At 44.5% G+C, this 14,599-nt stretch overlaps 2 protein-coding genes across 2 annotated transcripts in view; one reads left to right on the top strand and one right to left on the bottom strand.

Moving 5' to 3' along the window:
• The first annotated feature begins 1,849 nt into the window (after nucleotides 1-1,849).
• LOC109299098 (60S ribosomal protein L27a) lies at nucleotides 1,850-5,514 on the top strand. Its single transcript, XM_019519612.1, has 5 exons — nucleotides 1,850-2,005; nucleotides 2,178-2,241; nucleotides 2,350-2,425; nucleotides 3,972-4,146; nucleotides 5,339-5,514. Exons 1-5 carry the CDS (start codon nucleotides 1,856-1,858, stop codon nucleotides 5,465-5,467), a joined length of 594 nt encoding a protein of 197 aa, XP_019375157.1. The 5' UTR covers nucleotides 1,850-1,855; the 3' UTR covers nucleotides 5,468-5,514.
• Nucleotides 5,515-9,131: 3,617 nt separating this feature from the next.
• Nucleotides 9,132-14,599, bottom strand: part of LOC109299388 (60S ribosomal protein L27a-like) — a 7,077-nt gene continuing 1,609 nt past the window's right edge. Inside the window, exons 2-5 of the mRNA XM_019519975.1 lie at nucleotides 14,149-14,248; nucleotides 13,293-13,368; nucleotides 11,953-12,127; nucleotides 9,132-9,317 (exon numbers count right to left, since the gene is read on the bottom strand). Coding sequence (XP_019375520.1) covers nucleotides 9,189-9,317; nucleotides 11,953-12,127; nucleotides 13,293-13,368; nucleotides 14,149-14,248 — 480 coding nt within the window. The 3' untranslated portion in view covers nucleotides 9,132-9,188. The remainder of the gene's footprint in view (nucleotides 9,318-11,952; nucleotides 12,128-13,292; nucleotides 13,369-14,148; nucleotides 14,249-14,599) is intronic.

Genomic DNA, 14,599 nt, shown 5'->3' with positions numbered 1-14,599 from the left:
CACTAATACTTGGTAAAAGTAATCATCTTTCACTAATCTGCTAGGGCCATTAAACACTAGCAATCATACCCTAGTCCACCTATTCAGTATCCAGATGTGGTTCTGGTCTATCCTGCCCAAGTTCCTGAAAAATCATTAGTGTCCATTTTCACAACATGTCCTCACTTTAGCCTTTACCCAAATCACAAAAAGTAGGAAGGATTAAGATCTCATTTGAACAAGACAGGTTGAATAAGCTTGGTTAATAGCTAAATAAAATAGTTCTGGAAGAGCCCACGGACAGTGAACGTTTCTATTGCTCCACTTGTACCAGTGATATCTACTGCTGACTGGCTTAGGAGCCATGTGAGCAGTCAGTGTTAGCCAAACAATGCAAGAAGTGCCATACTGGGTAATCTACCCCAGTAGCCTAACTCTAACAGTGGCAGGAGTGGATGATTTACAGAGAGGGCATACAGAGTCATGCTCTCCCTGGCATGCAACATCATTGGTTTAAAGATACCTGAGGAAACGTGTTTCTGTTTTAACAGCTATTAATGGATCTATGATCAATGAATTAGTCTAGTCCCGTTTTGAATCTAACCACATCTGCTCTACCACCTCTGGGGACAATGAGCTCTACAAGTTAACTACGTGTTGCATATTTTCCCTTGTTAGTATTTAACCTGTCTCCCACTAGTTTCAGTGGATGCCCCCTAGTCCCAGTATCCTGGGACCTGGTACATAAAGTTCCCTATTCACTTGGTCTACATCCTTCATGATTTTATAGACCTCTTCTCATATCCCCTCTCAGTCTTCCCCTTTTAAACTGAATAATCCTGGCTTTTTAAAGTCTCTCCTGGTATGGCAACTGCCCCAGACCTCTGATCATTTTGGATGCCCCTCTCTGTAACTTTTCTAATTCTACTACATCCTTTGGGAGATGCAGAAACCAGGCTGGCACACAGCATTCAAGAGGTGGGCAGGTCACACCACAGACTTGTATAACGCAGGGGTGCCCACCTCCCAAATGAACATCCTTGAGCCGGTCTGCAGGGTACACCCCCTGTGAAACAGCTGCAGCACTGGGACCAGCCCACATACTATCTATCAGCCCCCAGCACCACCTTGGGGTGGGCACTGCCCACAGGATGCAGGCTGGACTCAGCACTACAGCTAACACAGGGGAGTTGGTCAGGGCACCACATACAGCCCACACCTGGGACCCATGTGCCACAGGGCACACCAACTATGGCTTGCTGGGCATGCAGCCCCTGGGGCGAGTAGCATGTGGGCTAGACCCTGCATTTCTCAACCCACAGGTCGCAACGCAGAAGTGGGGCACAGGAATACATGAAAGGGTCGCAAACAAACTTTAAAAAGGGATTCTCCTCTAAAGAAAAATGTGGGAAAGCTGGCTTCTCCCTCGCAGGCTACCAGAGTCCCACCCTGCGAGGGGCTGCTTGCGCCCCCCTGCCCCACACCGTGCGGGCGGGGGGAGAGCAGCGCGCGGCTCCGTATCAAGCCCGCCCAGCGATGATCACAGACGGGGACTGACACAAGCCCTGGACCCATCCCAGACTCATCTAAGTCTCGCGAGATTCCTTTCCCGTCCCTTCTCACCCCACCTTGTGAGGAGATTTCGCGAGATTCTACTCCATCTCCTTACCTTGACATCCGCGTTACGAGATCTCGCGAGATTCCGTTCCCTCCACTTTACTATGACACACCCCTCGCCTTGAGAGATCTCGCGAGATTCACCCACGTTGTGAGATCTCGCAAGACTCCGCTCCGCATTCTTTCTCTTGAGCGCCCCTCCTTCCCTCCGGGGGAATCTGCTTCCTACGCCTAACACTGCACCCAACCCCACCTCCTTATGAGGCGATCTCGCGAGATTCCGTTCCCCTCCCTTTCCCTCGATGCCCGGCTTTGCGAGAGGATATCGCGAGACTCTCCCTCCCCTCTGAGGAGATCTCGCGAGACCCCAGTCCCTCCCTTCCCCCTTTCCCGAGACGCAGCCAGCATGGTGAGCTGCGGCGTGGCCGAGCCGGGGCGCGCTGGGCAGGGGAAGTGGGGTGCCGGGCGCGGCGGCGGTTCATCCGGCTGACGTTGCTCGGCGGGCCGGAGCAGGGGGGAGGGGCCGGGGAGGCGGGGGGTCGCCCCGGCGTTGCCGCTCACGGGCTGTGTCCTCCCCGCAGCCGTCCCGCCTCAGGAAGACGCGGAAGCTGCGCGGGCACGTCAGCCACGGCCACGGCCGCGTGGGTGAGTGCGGGGCTGGGGGGAGGATGGGAGAGACGAAAGGAGGGAGGTTAGGGGAGGGAAGGGGAAGGTGTCAGGCTGCTGACCCCATGCCGTCTCCCCCCGCTGCAGGCAAGCACCGCAAGCACCCCGGCGGCCGCGGCAACGCGGGCGGCATGCACCACCACCGCATCAACTTCGACAAATAGTAAGCTCCGTCAAAACAAGTGTCTCCAGGGCGGGTGCTGAGGAGAGTGTGTCAGGCAGTGAGGGCTTCAGGGAGCCAGTGGACACTACCCAGTGAAACTCTTCCTGGAGATGTGAATGGACAGGGGGCAGGAAAATGGCCTGACAGTCCCCGGGGGTTTGCACTGTGGGACACAGGCCTGTTTGACGTGTATAGGGAACACTGGCCTTCTACCCACCGAGCAACAGCTTGCCCTCGCTGTTAATACAGGGGGCTGTTGGGTACATAGCAGCAGAATTGGGGACAAAGAGAGACAATGGGTGGGAGCAAGAGGCAAAGGTTCAAAATGAGTCAGGGGGGGTGGGGGGGGGGAAGCTAAGTGCCCACTGGCCCTCGCAGGAGTTAATATAATAGTAGCACCATTGAAAATACGAACCTGGTTCCTAAAATAAATCCAGAGACTTCAGATAGGAATTCACAATGTCAAAAACCATTTTGCCCTCCTGTGGGCCTTCTGACTTCCTTTGTAACCAAAGGAACTGCTCCCAATTATTATTGTCTGAGTTTAAAAAAATGAGTGGAAACTACAGCATGTTCCTTTCTTTGAGCCTAAAAAAAGAAAAAAGCTTGAGAACCATTGCCATACACCAGCCTCCCTGGCATACTGGCAGCATACCCCCCATTCCTAGTCTGTCTCATCTTGACCCAGAACAGGCAGCTACATCAGGGGTCCGTTATGTGACTGGCGTCGGTGTATCAAACCAATGTTAGTTAGGCCTGTGCTGGTCTTGTGTGCGCATCTCGCTGTGATTAAACTGGTTCTTGTAGTATTTTGAAAATGCATGTTTCAGAACTTTTGACATTATCAGGCCCTTCAGATGTTGATTAACTGATGTTTGTAAGGTATTGGTAACACTCAGCTCTGTGCCCATCTATTATAGCTAGGCACAAAAGCAAATGTAAGTCTTAAACAGGACTGAACATAGTAATCTTGGGGCAGAGCTGTTAAGTTGCTGAGGCTAGAGTCACATCTAGACGCTACCTGTGGTCATGGTGTGCTAGTGTACTCGGAGAGTAACAACTGACCTTTATTCACTGACTGTTGTTGATCAGTAGCTCAGTCAGTCACCAGGTTAGTAACAGCCTAGAAGTCAACTAAAAAACAATGGGGGGTAAAGAGGTTGCAGAGTTAGGCCAAAACTCCCCTTTCAGAGAGGATGGGAACTCAGCAAACACTCAAAAATAGCCACAGATGGGAAGTGCAATTGTCAGTGAACCATGATATTACTACAACAGCCAATTTTACTTCATTGCAGTATTTTACTGTCAGATCACTTCCACTTCCTTTTCTATAATGTGGACTTGCTTTTTTGGAAGGCTAGTGAGAATAATGGCAATTCCAGCATTTGGATTTAGATTAAATCAGGCATGGCAGGCACTCTGATTTAAAAATATAAAGAACGTCAACTGCTCAAAAAAAATAAGGGCATTGTTTATACATTTATTGTAGCTGATCCCTTTTAAGAACAGACACATTAATAAGATCTCTTAAAACTTTTCTCTTTAGTCACCCTGGTTATTTTGGAAAAGTTGGTATGAGGCATTACCACTTGAAGAAGAACCAGAACTTCTGTCCCACTGTTAATCTGGATAAATTGTGGACACTTGTTAGTGAGCAGACCAGACTCAATTATGCAAAAAACCAAGCTGGATTAGCTCCCGTCATAGATGTTGTACGCTCGGTAAGTGTACTTTCCTAGGGTTTGGATTAAGGTTGTATTGCTGCTGCTTTTAATTTTTTTTGCCCATGGGGTTTTTGTAGTCAAACACAGATCTTAGCAAATCAATCCATTTTCAGCACTATCTATGATAAACTAATGCTCCTCATGTACAATTTTAATCTGGCTTATTTTTAAACTAGTCTAATATTACTTAATTGAGCATCCAGTTCACATGCTTTACACCTTGGCTCCTGGGCTGTTTTTAAAAGGTGCCATTTATGTTGATTCAGTCTTACTGTAGGATGTCTCCCCTCCAACATTTTATTCTGCCTATGCTCCCCCTCATTAGCAGTTTTGTAGATGACTTTTCTCTAGGAGGTCAATGGGAGGAATCATTTCTTTCATTTTTAAAGAGAACTCTTACCCAAGTCTTTTCAGCCTACTCTGGGAAGTTAGTACAGAAGTCGAGACTAGAGTCACATCCTGACATCTCTCATTGTCTTGTTGTGCTATAGTTCTCGGAGAAAAAACTACTGATCTTTATTCACTGACTGTTGCATTTCATGCCTCAGTTGGTCACCAGATCAGTTACATGCTTTTTTAAGAGGAACTGGTACCTTAAATAAGTTTTATGCAGGAAGGCAGTACAAACTATATGAAGGTATAATAGTCACTTGAAGATTCCTTTTCAGAAATCTAGATCAAGTGTTGGAATGTGTTAATTTGCAAAGCAATTCCTCTAGCTTATTTCATGAATGATTCTTCCAACACTAAGAGAGACAGATCTCTTGACAACTGGGAAGTTAAATAACCTGCAAATGGAAGCTTTAAGGTATGAGCTCTCCAGTACCAGTGCTGAACTGGATTACAGTAGCTTATCAGAAATATTTAATCTGTTTTAGGTTGTCAAAAACTATGCCTCCAAAAATTAGTCTGGCAAGAAATCAGCTTAGAAGGTAACACTGTGGACTGCGGAATCCATTATCTACGCATTTGAAATTAACTAAGACACTTGGAAAACCTGTAGATACAGGTTAATGAAAATACTGGTTTGGGAATATTAAAACTTGAGATGCATAACCAAGTACTAATTTTAATTTTGGGAAATGCCAAGTGAGTGTTTGTGTATCCGCTTAATGGGATTAAAAGGTTATGGAGCTAGTATAGGAATATAGTTTTATGTGACAACTAAAATTGACTGTTCTCTTTCTAGGGTTATTACAAAGTCCTGGGCAAGGGGAAGCTGCCCAAACAGCCTGTAATTGTGAAAGCGAAATTCTTCAGCAGGAGAGCAGAGGAGAAGATCAAAGAAGCAGGTGGAGCCTGTGTGCTAGTGGCATAGAAGGCTTTTTGTATTCAAGTTTGAATAAAGAGACTACAACAAATCAATGCTTCGTGCAAGCTACTTTCGAATCCTACAGATGTTAGGGGTCAGCGTATCTGTTTATGCAAGCGAGACTAGAGTCACATCTAATCCTTGCCTGTGGTTAAGGTGTGCTAGAGTACTCGCAGAATAACTGCCAATCTATTCACTGACTGTTTCTTATAAACTAGTCAGTCACCAGGTTGGTAACATTACAGTTCAAGTGATGATTTTATTCTATCCTTTGGTTGGCCTACATGTAGCACAAGTGCTGCAGGCAGCCTCAGTGTGACCCACAGATCAGAAAGGGAACAGGCAGTAACATAAGGCAGGAAGTAAAAAAGCAGAGCAACAAATCGGGCACAGGAAAGGAATCAGTGATATTTGGGAAAGGTGCAAAGCTAACTTTTGCCATGCCTGCCAAGAAATTTAACCCTGACTCTTCTAAACCACATTCTCTGAGGTGGTGGATGGCAGTTATTTCTGTGATCTATTTTCCAGAAGGCTTTAAGTCACCATCTTGCTTTAAGATATTAACCTGGAAGCCTTCCATAACTTGAAAAAGAACTAAAATGCTTACCTTTGCTGTCATGAGACTGTTGATAGAAGTTGTTAGTACAAAGGACAAGTGGTGGTTTTGTACCTTGAAATACACAGACACTCTTAGTTGTGGTCTTTCACAAAAGTAGTCCTGTGGCTGCTTTAATTGATTAAAAAAACAAACAAACAAACCCTGGATAGGGCTACAGTCTTAATTTATTGTGTTTGCATAAAAAGGGAATGGGAGACACTTTCCAGCAAAACCAAATGATGACATGCTAGTAAAAGTGGCAGGGGGAGGGGTTAGTGATAAATATTCATCCAAGTTTTTCCATCAATGTACTATTTCTGTTACCAAGAAAGCTCTTTCCACCCCCCACTTTTATCAGCATAATTCCCTTTCAGTAAGTTATCCCATAGAACTAAAGCTCTGAAATCAGTCACTTGATAAGAAAAACAGCAAGAATGGGAAGGGTATCTAGACTCAAGTTTCCACTGCTTTGCCTTACAGCTGTTTTTCCCATAGTTAAAACTGGAAGATGCATCTGAACAGGCACTTAGGGACAAGATGAGGATGGAAGATTTTGAAGCCAGTGGGGGCCAACCTTTTTTGGCAGGTGTATCACAAAATAGACCCACACTCTCCCCAAGTGCCACTTCCCTTTTGTCCTGCCTGATTTGCTGCTTTCTGTTCCCTGTCACCTCCCCAGACTGCCACGTACAGAGGCTGCCCATGCTACTTGTAGCACATATGCCACAGGTTGACCACACCTGTTCTAAACTGTTCTAGTGCAGGATGACCTGTGTTTTCATCACTGAAGCAGTTTAATGGCAGCTGCACTATGGAGTAAAGTGTTTTATCATAATGGAACCCAACAATTAGATAAAAGATACCTAGTGGTGTGCAAGGTCTCTTGTGTTCAGACAGTTGGGGTTGAATGTTGTATTTGCCTTCTGGGAGTTAGCAGATGGAAAGTCAGCAGTTTTACCTGCTGACTCAACTCTCAAGGATTTGGAAATCCTTTTGATGATATAGGAGGCAGGATAGAATTAAACTCACCTAAGCTTGACATTAAAGAATAAAGTTGTTCCTTAAGAGCTAAGCTACACCAGAAGTATAGTTCAAAACCAAAACTTAAGTCACTGCTTCTGAGACAGCTTTGACCAAAGTTATATAACCAAGTGTCAGTCCCGCCACATTAAAGTGCACAATTTAACAATTACTCATTTTAGAGGGCATGAAATGGACTTGAATTTGAGGCTTTTGGCCCTCCGACGATTTAAATCACCTAGAAAAGGCTATTACTGACATCTGCATGCATCTCCCTGTTTTAGAATTACCCATTTTCTCTCATATAAGCCAACACCCTGCAGGCTTCAAGGTTTGTATGTGTAATACAAACCTCTGCCTACTTTGCAACCTGCTGTCCTTGCAAGTTAATGTATTTTCAGTTGCATTTACTGCTAAAATCTATATTGGCATCACTTAAAAACAGGCCAATCCATAAATAAAATCTTCATTGAAGTTTTGGCCTACAGTGAAAAATGCTTAAGCGCAGGCTGCAAAGATAATGCAAAACAAGGCAAACTTTGGTAAAATCTACAGAGAAATCCCTTGATTTCATTTGCAGTACTTAACTAGTTTTGGAAGTGATATTTCACACAAGGCCAGTTTTATCTAAATATATACAGCCCTGCCTGTAAATGTTAAGTCTGTCAGAGGATATTTACATGCTTCTTGACTTTAGCCTCATAACAGCACTATGAAATGGAGCAATACCTGTTTAACAAGGCAACTGAAAGACCACAGGTGAATCTAGCACAGCTGGGGGTAAACAGAGGTCCTTTCTTTACTGTAGAAGACAGAACTGCAATGCTTTAACCATGCTAGTAATTTATGGGTAATTTTACATAAGTATTCTGTATATTGCATAATCCGGAATGTCATACTAGAAGCCATCAGTTTCCTACTGCAACAAATGTTGATGAAGATGTACATTACAGACAAGTTGCTATTGACACAACAGAATCCATTTGCAATCTAGCTCTTTGCTTAGCAGAAGTTGGTGATATTTTAGACAAACAGCTCCCTGCTAGGCAGACCTAGAATTGCCTGTAGAAAGGAATGAACTCCAGCACCTGCCTTGAGCTTCTATTTCTAAATATTATTAGAAAATGTTGTTACACCTCTATATATACCTCCATCCGTATGAGTGCAAGTTATGCTGTTGGCATGGTGAATGTCTAAGCAACAGCCTGATGGCAATGATGCTTGAATTCCTGTTAATGTTCCCAAAGAAGCATCAAAGCCCTGCCAGTAGAGGTAGTGTAAGATTGCCAATTACCCCTCCCCCCAAAAATACTGTTGGGGTGGGGTGTAGTGTGGTTTCTACTGCATGCTTGGGGGAAAGAGCAAACAAAAGAAAAAAAAACACAGCCCCTGCCACTGGGATACCCTTCAGACTTGTACTGTACCACAAAGTAGTATTAATGAACATTAGGCAATAATGAGTTCCAAGATGTTTTACCCAAAGATTGTTGAAGAGACTCACCAAATCAATTCTACTAACATGATTAGTCCCCTCATAAAAGTAAACCAGTTCTCACACTGAAGACAACCATAGATTGTCTGAAGCAAAACTATCCAGTGTTACCATCCTATATATGCAAGCATGAACCATGCCAAGAACTAACTATCCCAATAACTAGTCACTGACAGGTAAGGACAGGACCACACTCGAGGAATGTCTAGGAGAGGGGTCAGCAACCCCCAGCACACGTGCCGAGCATGGCACGCAAGGCCATTTTGCTTGGCACACCACCATCATCCCAGGCTCTAAACAGCTGCTCCCAGTCATGGAGCCCAGGACACTCCCAGCAGGAGGCTGGGAGGCTGCAAGCCCCGCTCCAAGCAGACCGGGTTCCATGGGTTGGCTGCAGCTGGAAGGCTGCAAACAGCTACTCCAGGTTCTGGCATGTCGGCACTCTGGCACCTTCGAAGGTAGACATTGTGAGTTTTTTGGCACTCTAGCCAAAAAATGTTGCCTACCCCTGGTCTAGGACATACAAATTCCTCATAAGAATGCTCTGATAAATCAAAGTGAAACATTTTTTATATACAGCGTCTTTATTCAAAATACTGAATAAACGCAAAAATGCTTTACGCCACCAGCACACACGCACCACCAACTTCTTTGATCTTCTCTTCTGCTTTTCTGCTGAAGAATTTTGCTTTCACGATAACAGGCTGTTTTGGCAGCTTTCCCTTTCCCAAGACTTTGTAATAACCCTAGAAAGATACAGGAAAGTTAAACAGATTTTTATCATCAGCTCCAGAGGTCCTACATCTGGGTTTATCCTTTGTTCTACACCAGCAAGAAAACTAAGGCCTTAACTACACTAGACTGCTTCTGCCAAAATTGTTGCCAGCAGCCTCTAGAGACATTGCCAAGGCATCTTCATATTCCTACGTCTTCTGGCAGAACTGTCAAAGGTGATACGCACTGCAGGATCGCACACGCCACTAAAGAGACTGTAGCAACTGGTAAAGGGTAGGCACCTTCTGCCAACAGAAGACTTCCTCTAGTCTGAAAAGTAGTTTTACTCCACTGACAGAAAGCAAAGGTCACTTTCTACTGACAAAACTTTGTAGCACAGACCATGCCTAAAGAGATGGACTTGCTCCACTGTGAAAACTGACTGATGTGAGGAAACATATTTCTAGTCTCAGCAAATGCAACATCATTAACAGCAGAAAGAATAGATTCACCATATTTCCATTTAAATCTGCTCAAATTAAGATCTAGCCTTGACTGATGGTCATTGTGCATATTGCAAAGCAAGCAAAGAATACTTTTAACTCCTGATTACATGAGAGGTAAGCTGCATCAAGTGCTGCAAAACGTCTTTTATTTACAATTTCACCAAACTATCTTATATAATTAAATGTTACAGCTCACAAATGGGTGAGAATTCTAGCTAATCTTGCATGTATTTCCATGTCTTTGATAAATATTTCAGGGTAATGTGTTATTCCCAACTGTTCTTATTCAGTTTATATCATGGGTGTTAAAGATATGACCCATGGCTCTCAGACCAACCCTATGTGCTCCATGCAGGATGGCCTGGCCTTGGCCTGCACGGGAGGCTGGTCTGGTGTGCACTACACACAATTCATGGGGCTAGATCTGGTGCCACAGGCACTGCAACCATCACAGGCTCATGAGGCATGAGCTGCACGAAGTGGCCCGAATGACTGGCTCTGTGCACTAGCTCCAGAGCTGGCTGAGATTAGGCCCACAGACTGGCCCTGCACTCTAGAGCCAGTGCCAACACCTCAAGTAGCATGAGGGGCTTGTCTGGGACATGCACTAAATAAGGTACCCACACCACAGCAGCCTTATGCACTGGCTCCAATGCATGGGGCCAGTCTGTTGGCCCAATCTGGCCTGCAGAATGGCCCCGTACCCCTCATCCAGCCCACAGGGCCAGAGAACTTTGTATAAGCCAGGGATGTCACAGTCTTAGTCTCATTCTATCTGTAGCCATTGAAAAGTCAAAAACTTGTGCTGGAAACTTTAAAAGTCTCTGCCTGCCAAGAACTCTAAAGAACCTTAATCAGTAAAACTCTGCAGAAGGCAGCCCCCTAGTCCAGGCCACTCCTCATTTGGTCCAATCAGCTTTTTGGCAGAAAGAGGCAGTGAGCTGGGCACCCTAATAACTTCTTACTCTCCCTGAGGGGACTTGGGGGGAGGGGGGGCACAGAGCAATAAGGGGAGCAAGGGACTGTGTGATGCTGGTGGATAGCAATATCAGGCTCCAGATTAAATCTGTCCTGGGAAATTCTCTCGGGACAAGGAAGTTGCTGCAATTTTTTTACTCCAGATCTACCATTTTCGGGCCCAATCAGCCATTTTATTAGTTGGATAATAAGCCTGACTGTTAGGTTGCTGGGTTTTTGTCCCACTAAAACAGCAGATAAAACGGGACAAAAACAACATCTACCAAGGCCCCTAGCGTTTGAGGAAGAGTGTCAGTCTCATTTTGTTTGTAGCCACCAATAAGTCAACAACTTGTGCTGAGAACTTCGTAAGTGCACGATTCGGGTCCTTGCAGTCATCTAGGCCACAGAAGGGAAAAAATAATTTCTCCTTCATCCAGAATTAGGCATTTCTAACCAACAAGCCCAGTTTCCTCTATCCCAGAATACAAAATCTCAGACAATGTTCCTAAAACAAGGATAGCTGCACTTTCCGCCTTCTTCGGGGTGACATTTCTATATCAAAAGAACTATTAACCAGTGAATAATGATGAAAATTGTGTCTTGGAGGACTACTGCAGACAAGGAAGTATTAAGAAGTTTAGTTTGTATGTTAGAGAGCCACTCAGGCAAAAACAAGCAATTGAAGGTTTTCCCCACTTCTTCAGTAGATCCTTCCAATTTTCTTTAGAAAAGCTGATCCATTACATTGGTCAGTTCTAAAAGATGACCCAGGGAAGAATCCGAACTTCAAAACAACAGAAAAGATAAGGGCTCATGGAAACAAAAAGCTGCAGCAGCACATCCATTCAAACCCATAAGACCTTTTCACCTGAAAGTTCAGATGATCTAAAAACTCCCTTAGTCACAGTTTATAGTAGGGGTGGGCAAAATGCAGCCTGCAGGCCAGATGCAGCCCGCCAGGCCATTCTCTCCGGCCAGCAGGCCAGAGAGAATATTAATTTTCTAAATTTTTTAGTCTGCTCTGAGCTGCCTGTCACGCAGCCCTCAATGGTTGCCGAAACTCAGTAAGCGGCCTCTGCCCAAAATAATTGCTTGTCCCTGGTTTACAGTGTTTTTTTTTCAGATGAGCAAACATGCAACTAACTTACGTTTTCTATGACAGAAGGATACTAACAATATTATTGTTTGATTAGATACTTACCGAGCGTACAACATCAATGACAGGAGCTAATCCAGCCTGGTTTTTTGCATAGGTGAGTCTTGTCTGCTCACTAACAAGTGTCCACAATTTATCCAAGTTGACAGTAGGACAGAAATGTTGATTCTTCTTCAGGTGGTAATGTCTCATACCAACCTTCCCAAAATAACCAGGATGACTGTGAAGGAAAAGTTTTCAATATCACAATTACATTCCTTTCAGTTTCTAATTGGCATACAAATTAAAAAAACAAAAATCCTACAGCAATGAAAATAGGGGCCAGTTTATAAAGTATATTTTATCATCATTTCATTTTTCTCTTGGAGGCCAAACATGGGGCTTTATTTTTCAGTTAAAGAATGTCCAATTTCTCATCCCTAACATAACGTAACTATTAAAACTAGAACAGAAAAAACATATATGCAAAAAGGAGCTTTATATTGCAGCAATAGGTTGTATTATTTAAAAGGGTATGCATTTACTACTTTATTTTTAATAGAATTCCCAACTCCTCCATCTTTCCTGATATAGATCAAAAACCACATTCTATGAACTCACAAACTCAGAGGGATTTTGCTATACACAAAATGTAGATTCAAGATTCTCTGTTACTAACCAGGTAACTAATTAACCACAACATACTGAAAACAGAGCAAACAGATATTATACACCATGACACAACAGACAATGCCTACATGCGACTAGGTAATCACTACATGCTTGGCAAGTCACAGAAAATTAGGGTTGGAAGGGAATTCAGGGGGTCATCTAGTCCAATCACCTGCAAAAAGCAGGACCATACCCAACTAGATCATCCCAGCCAAGCCTTTGTCTATCTGACTCTTAAAAGCCTCCAAGGATGGAGAGTCCACAACCTCTCTGGGTAACCTGTTCCAGCATTGTATTACCCTCCAAGTGAGAAAGTTTCTCCTAATATCTAAGGCCGTATGTAGATGAAACAAGAGGTGTGTACGCACGACACTTTAAACTGGGCTAAATGCTTTTGCACCACTTCAGTGGCAATGTGTATGCATGACATGGGGGTTTAATGAGCCCTAAATTGAAGCAGTGCTTTTTAAAACCCACCGCTTCAATTTAGGGCCCCCGTTTCTGCTACACATGCCCTACCCTAAACTTCTGGTTTTGTTAATAGAAAACTTTCAAGGCAACTGACTTTCTGGACAACCAACCCTCTACTATAGAAGGTTATATAAGAAAACAGTTAGTAGAATTTCATGCACTGCAAATACCGTTGCAGGAAGATGTATTTATATACCTTTATTCACATGATAGAAACAGACATAGCATGAACTACGTAAGGAAAAAAAAAAGGTACAGCTTACTATTTGTCAAAGTTAATTCTGTGATGGTGCATGCCCCCGGCATTACCACGGCCTCCAGGATGTTTCCTGTGTTTGCCTAAAAAGAAATTGATATTACTGTTACGCAAGACATACTGTTATGTTGCACTTGATCTGAACCTCAGACACCAATGAATACCAGCTGATTTAAAAGAAGCCTGATGAGCATCCCCTATACTAGATGTCAAAAATGCAACCCACGGTTCGGATCTGATCCATAGAGCGCTTTCATTCAGGCTATCAGATTACTGGAAGTTGGTAGGGAGGGGTCAGGGTCTGCCACAGAATTTGGGGCTCCTGGGCCCCAACGGGCATGGCAACTGAGCAGGTATGAGTGGACCTGGCCTGTTAGGAGTTTGATACCCACAATCTATGGTAAAGAACTGGAGATGAAGAGTTTACGTGAAGCCATTAAAGCAACTATTAGCTCTGATGTTCCATTGCATTCTTGCTATGGGGGGGGGACTGTTTAGAACAGTGATTCTCAATCAGGGTGTTGTGACATCCTTTCAAGGGTTCTTTCATGCAATGTTAGCACTGTTAGGTGTGCAAACACAATTCACATGATAAATCCAGAGATTTCAAATATAGAATCCATAGTAAAAAAGCATTCTGCCCTGTTGTGGTCTCTCTCAGCTCTTTGCAACAGAAGTGCTCTAGGATTTTTTCTGTGGTCAAACAACCAATTGAAAACTAAAAGCTGGCATTTTCCAAGGTGCAAGGGTAGGACTCGAGTACAGAAATGTTGAGAACCACTGGGTTAGATTAAGCACACATGATATCCCAGGATAACATGACACAAACACAAAACAACCCTGAGACCATTCCCCACACTCACCCACACGGCCATGGCCATGGCTGACATGTCCTCGAAGCTTCCGGGTCTTCCTCAGTCTGGAAGGCTGGAAGACAATAGCAGTGTCAGGAAGGGTGAAGCACTAGAGGAGAGGCCACGCTGTTTGGATCAGCCCCAAGCCCGTGCACCCTGCTCTACCCTCTGCTGCGGTCAATACCTACCAAGTCACAGAATCATAGAGACGCAGGGCTGGAAGGGACCTCCAGAGGTCATCTAGTACAGGAGTGGGCAATTATTGGCGCTTTAAAACACTTAGGAAGTTTTGGTGAGCTGTGGGCTGAGTCAGGACGATCCACAACACCAAAAGTCAGAGGTTGTCAACCAGGGGTACACATACCCCTGGGTCTACTTGAGAAGGCCCTAGGGGGTACATGTGGGTGGGTGGGCAGGGACAGAGTGCTGCCAGGCACCATCCCACACTGCTATGCAGGTG

The sequence above is a fragment of the Gavialis gangeticus genome, unplaced genomic scaffold (genome assembly GCF_001723915.1).
Source record: "Gavialis gangeticus isolate Ggan-Ray unplaced genomic scaffold, GavGan_comp1, whole genome shotgun sequence".
Classification (NCBI taxonomy): domain Eukaryota; kingdom Metazoa; phylum Chordata; order Crocodylia; family Gavialidae; genus Gavialis; species Gavialis gangeticus.
The sequence above is the reverse complement of the archived record's forward strand: the minus strand, read 5'-3'. Positions and strand labels throughout refer to the sequence as shown.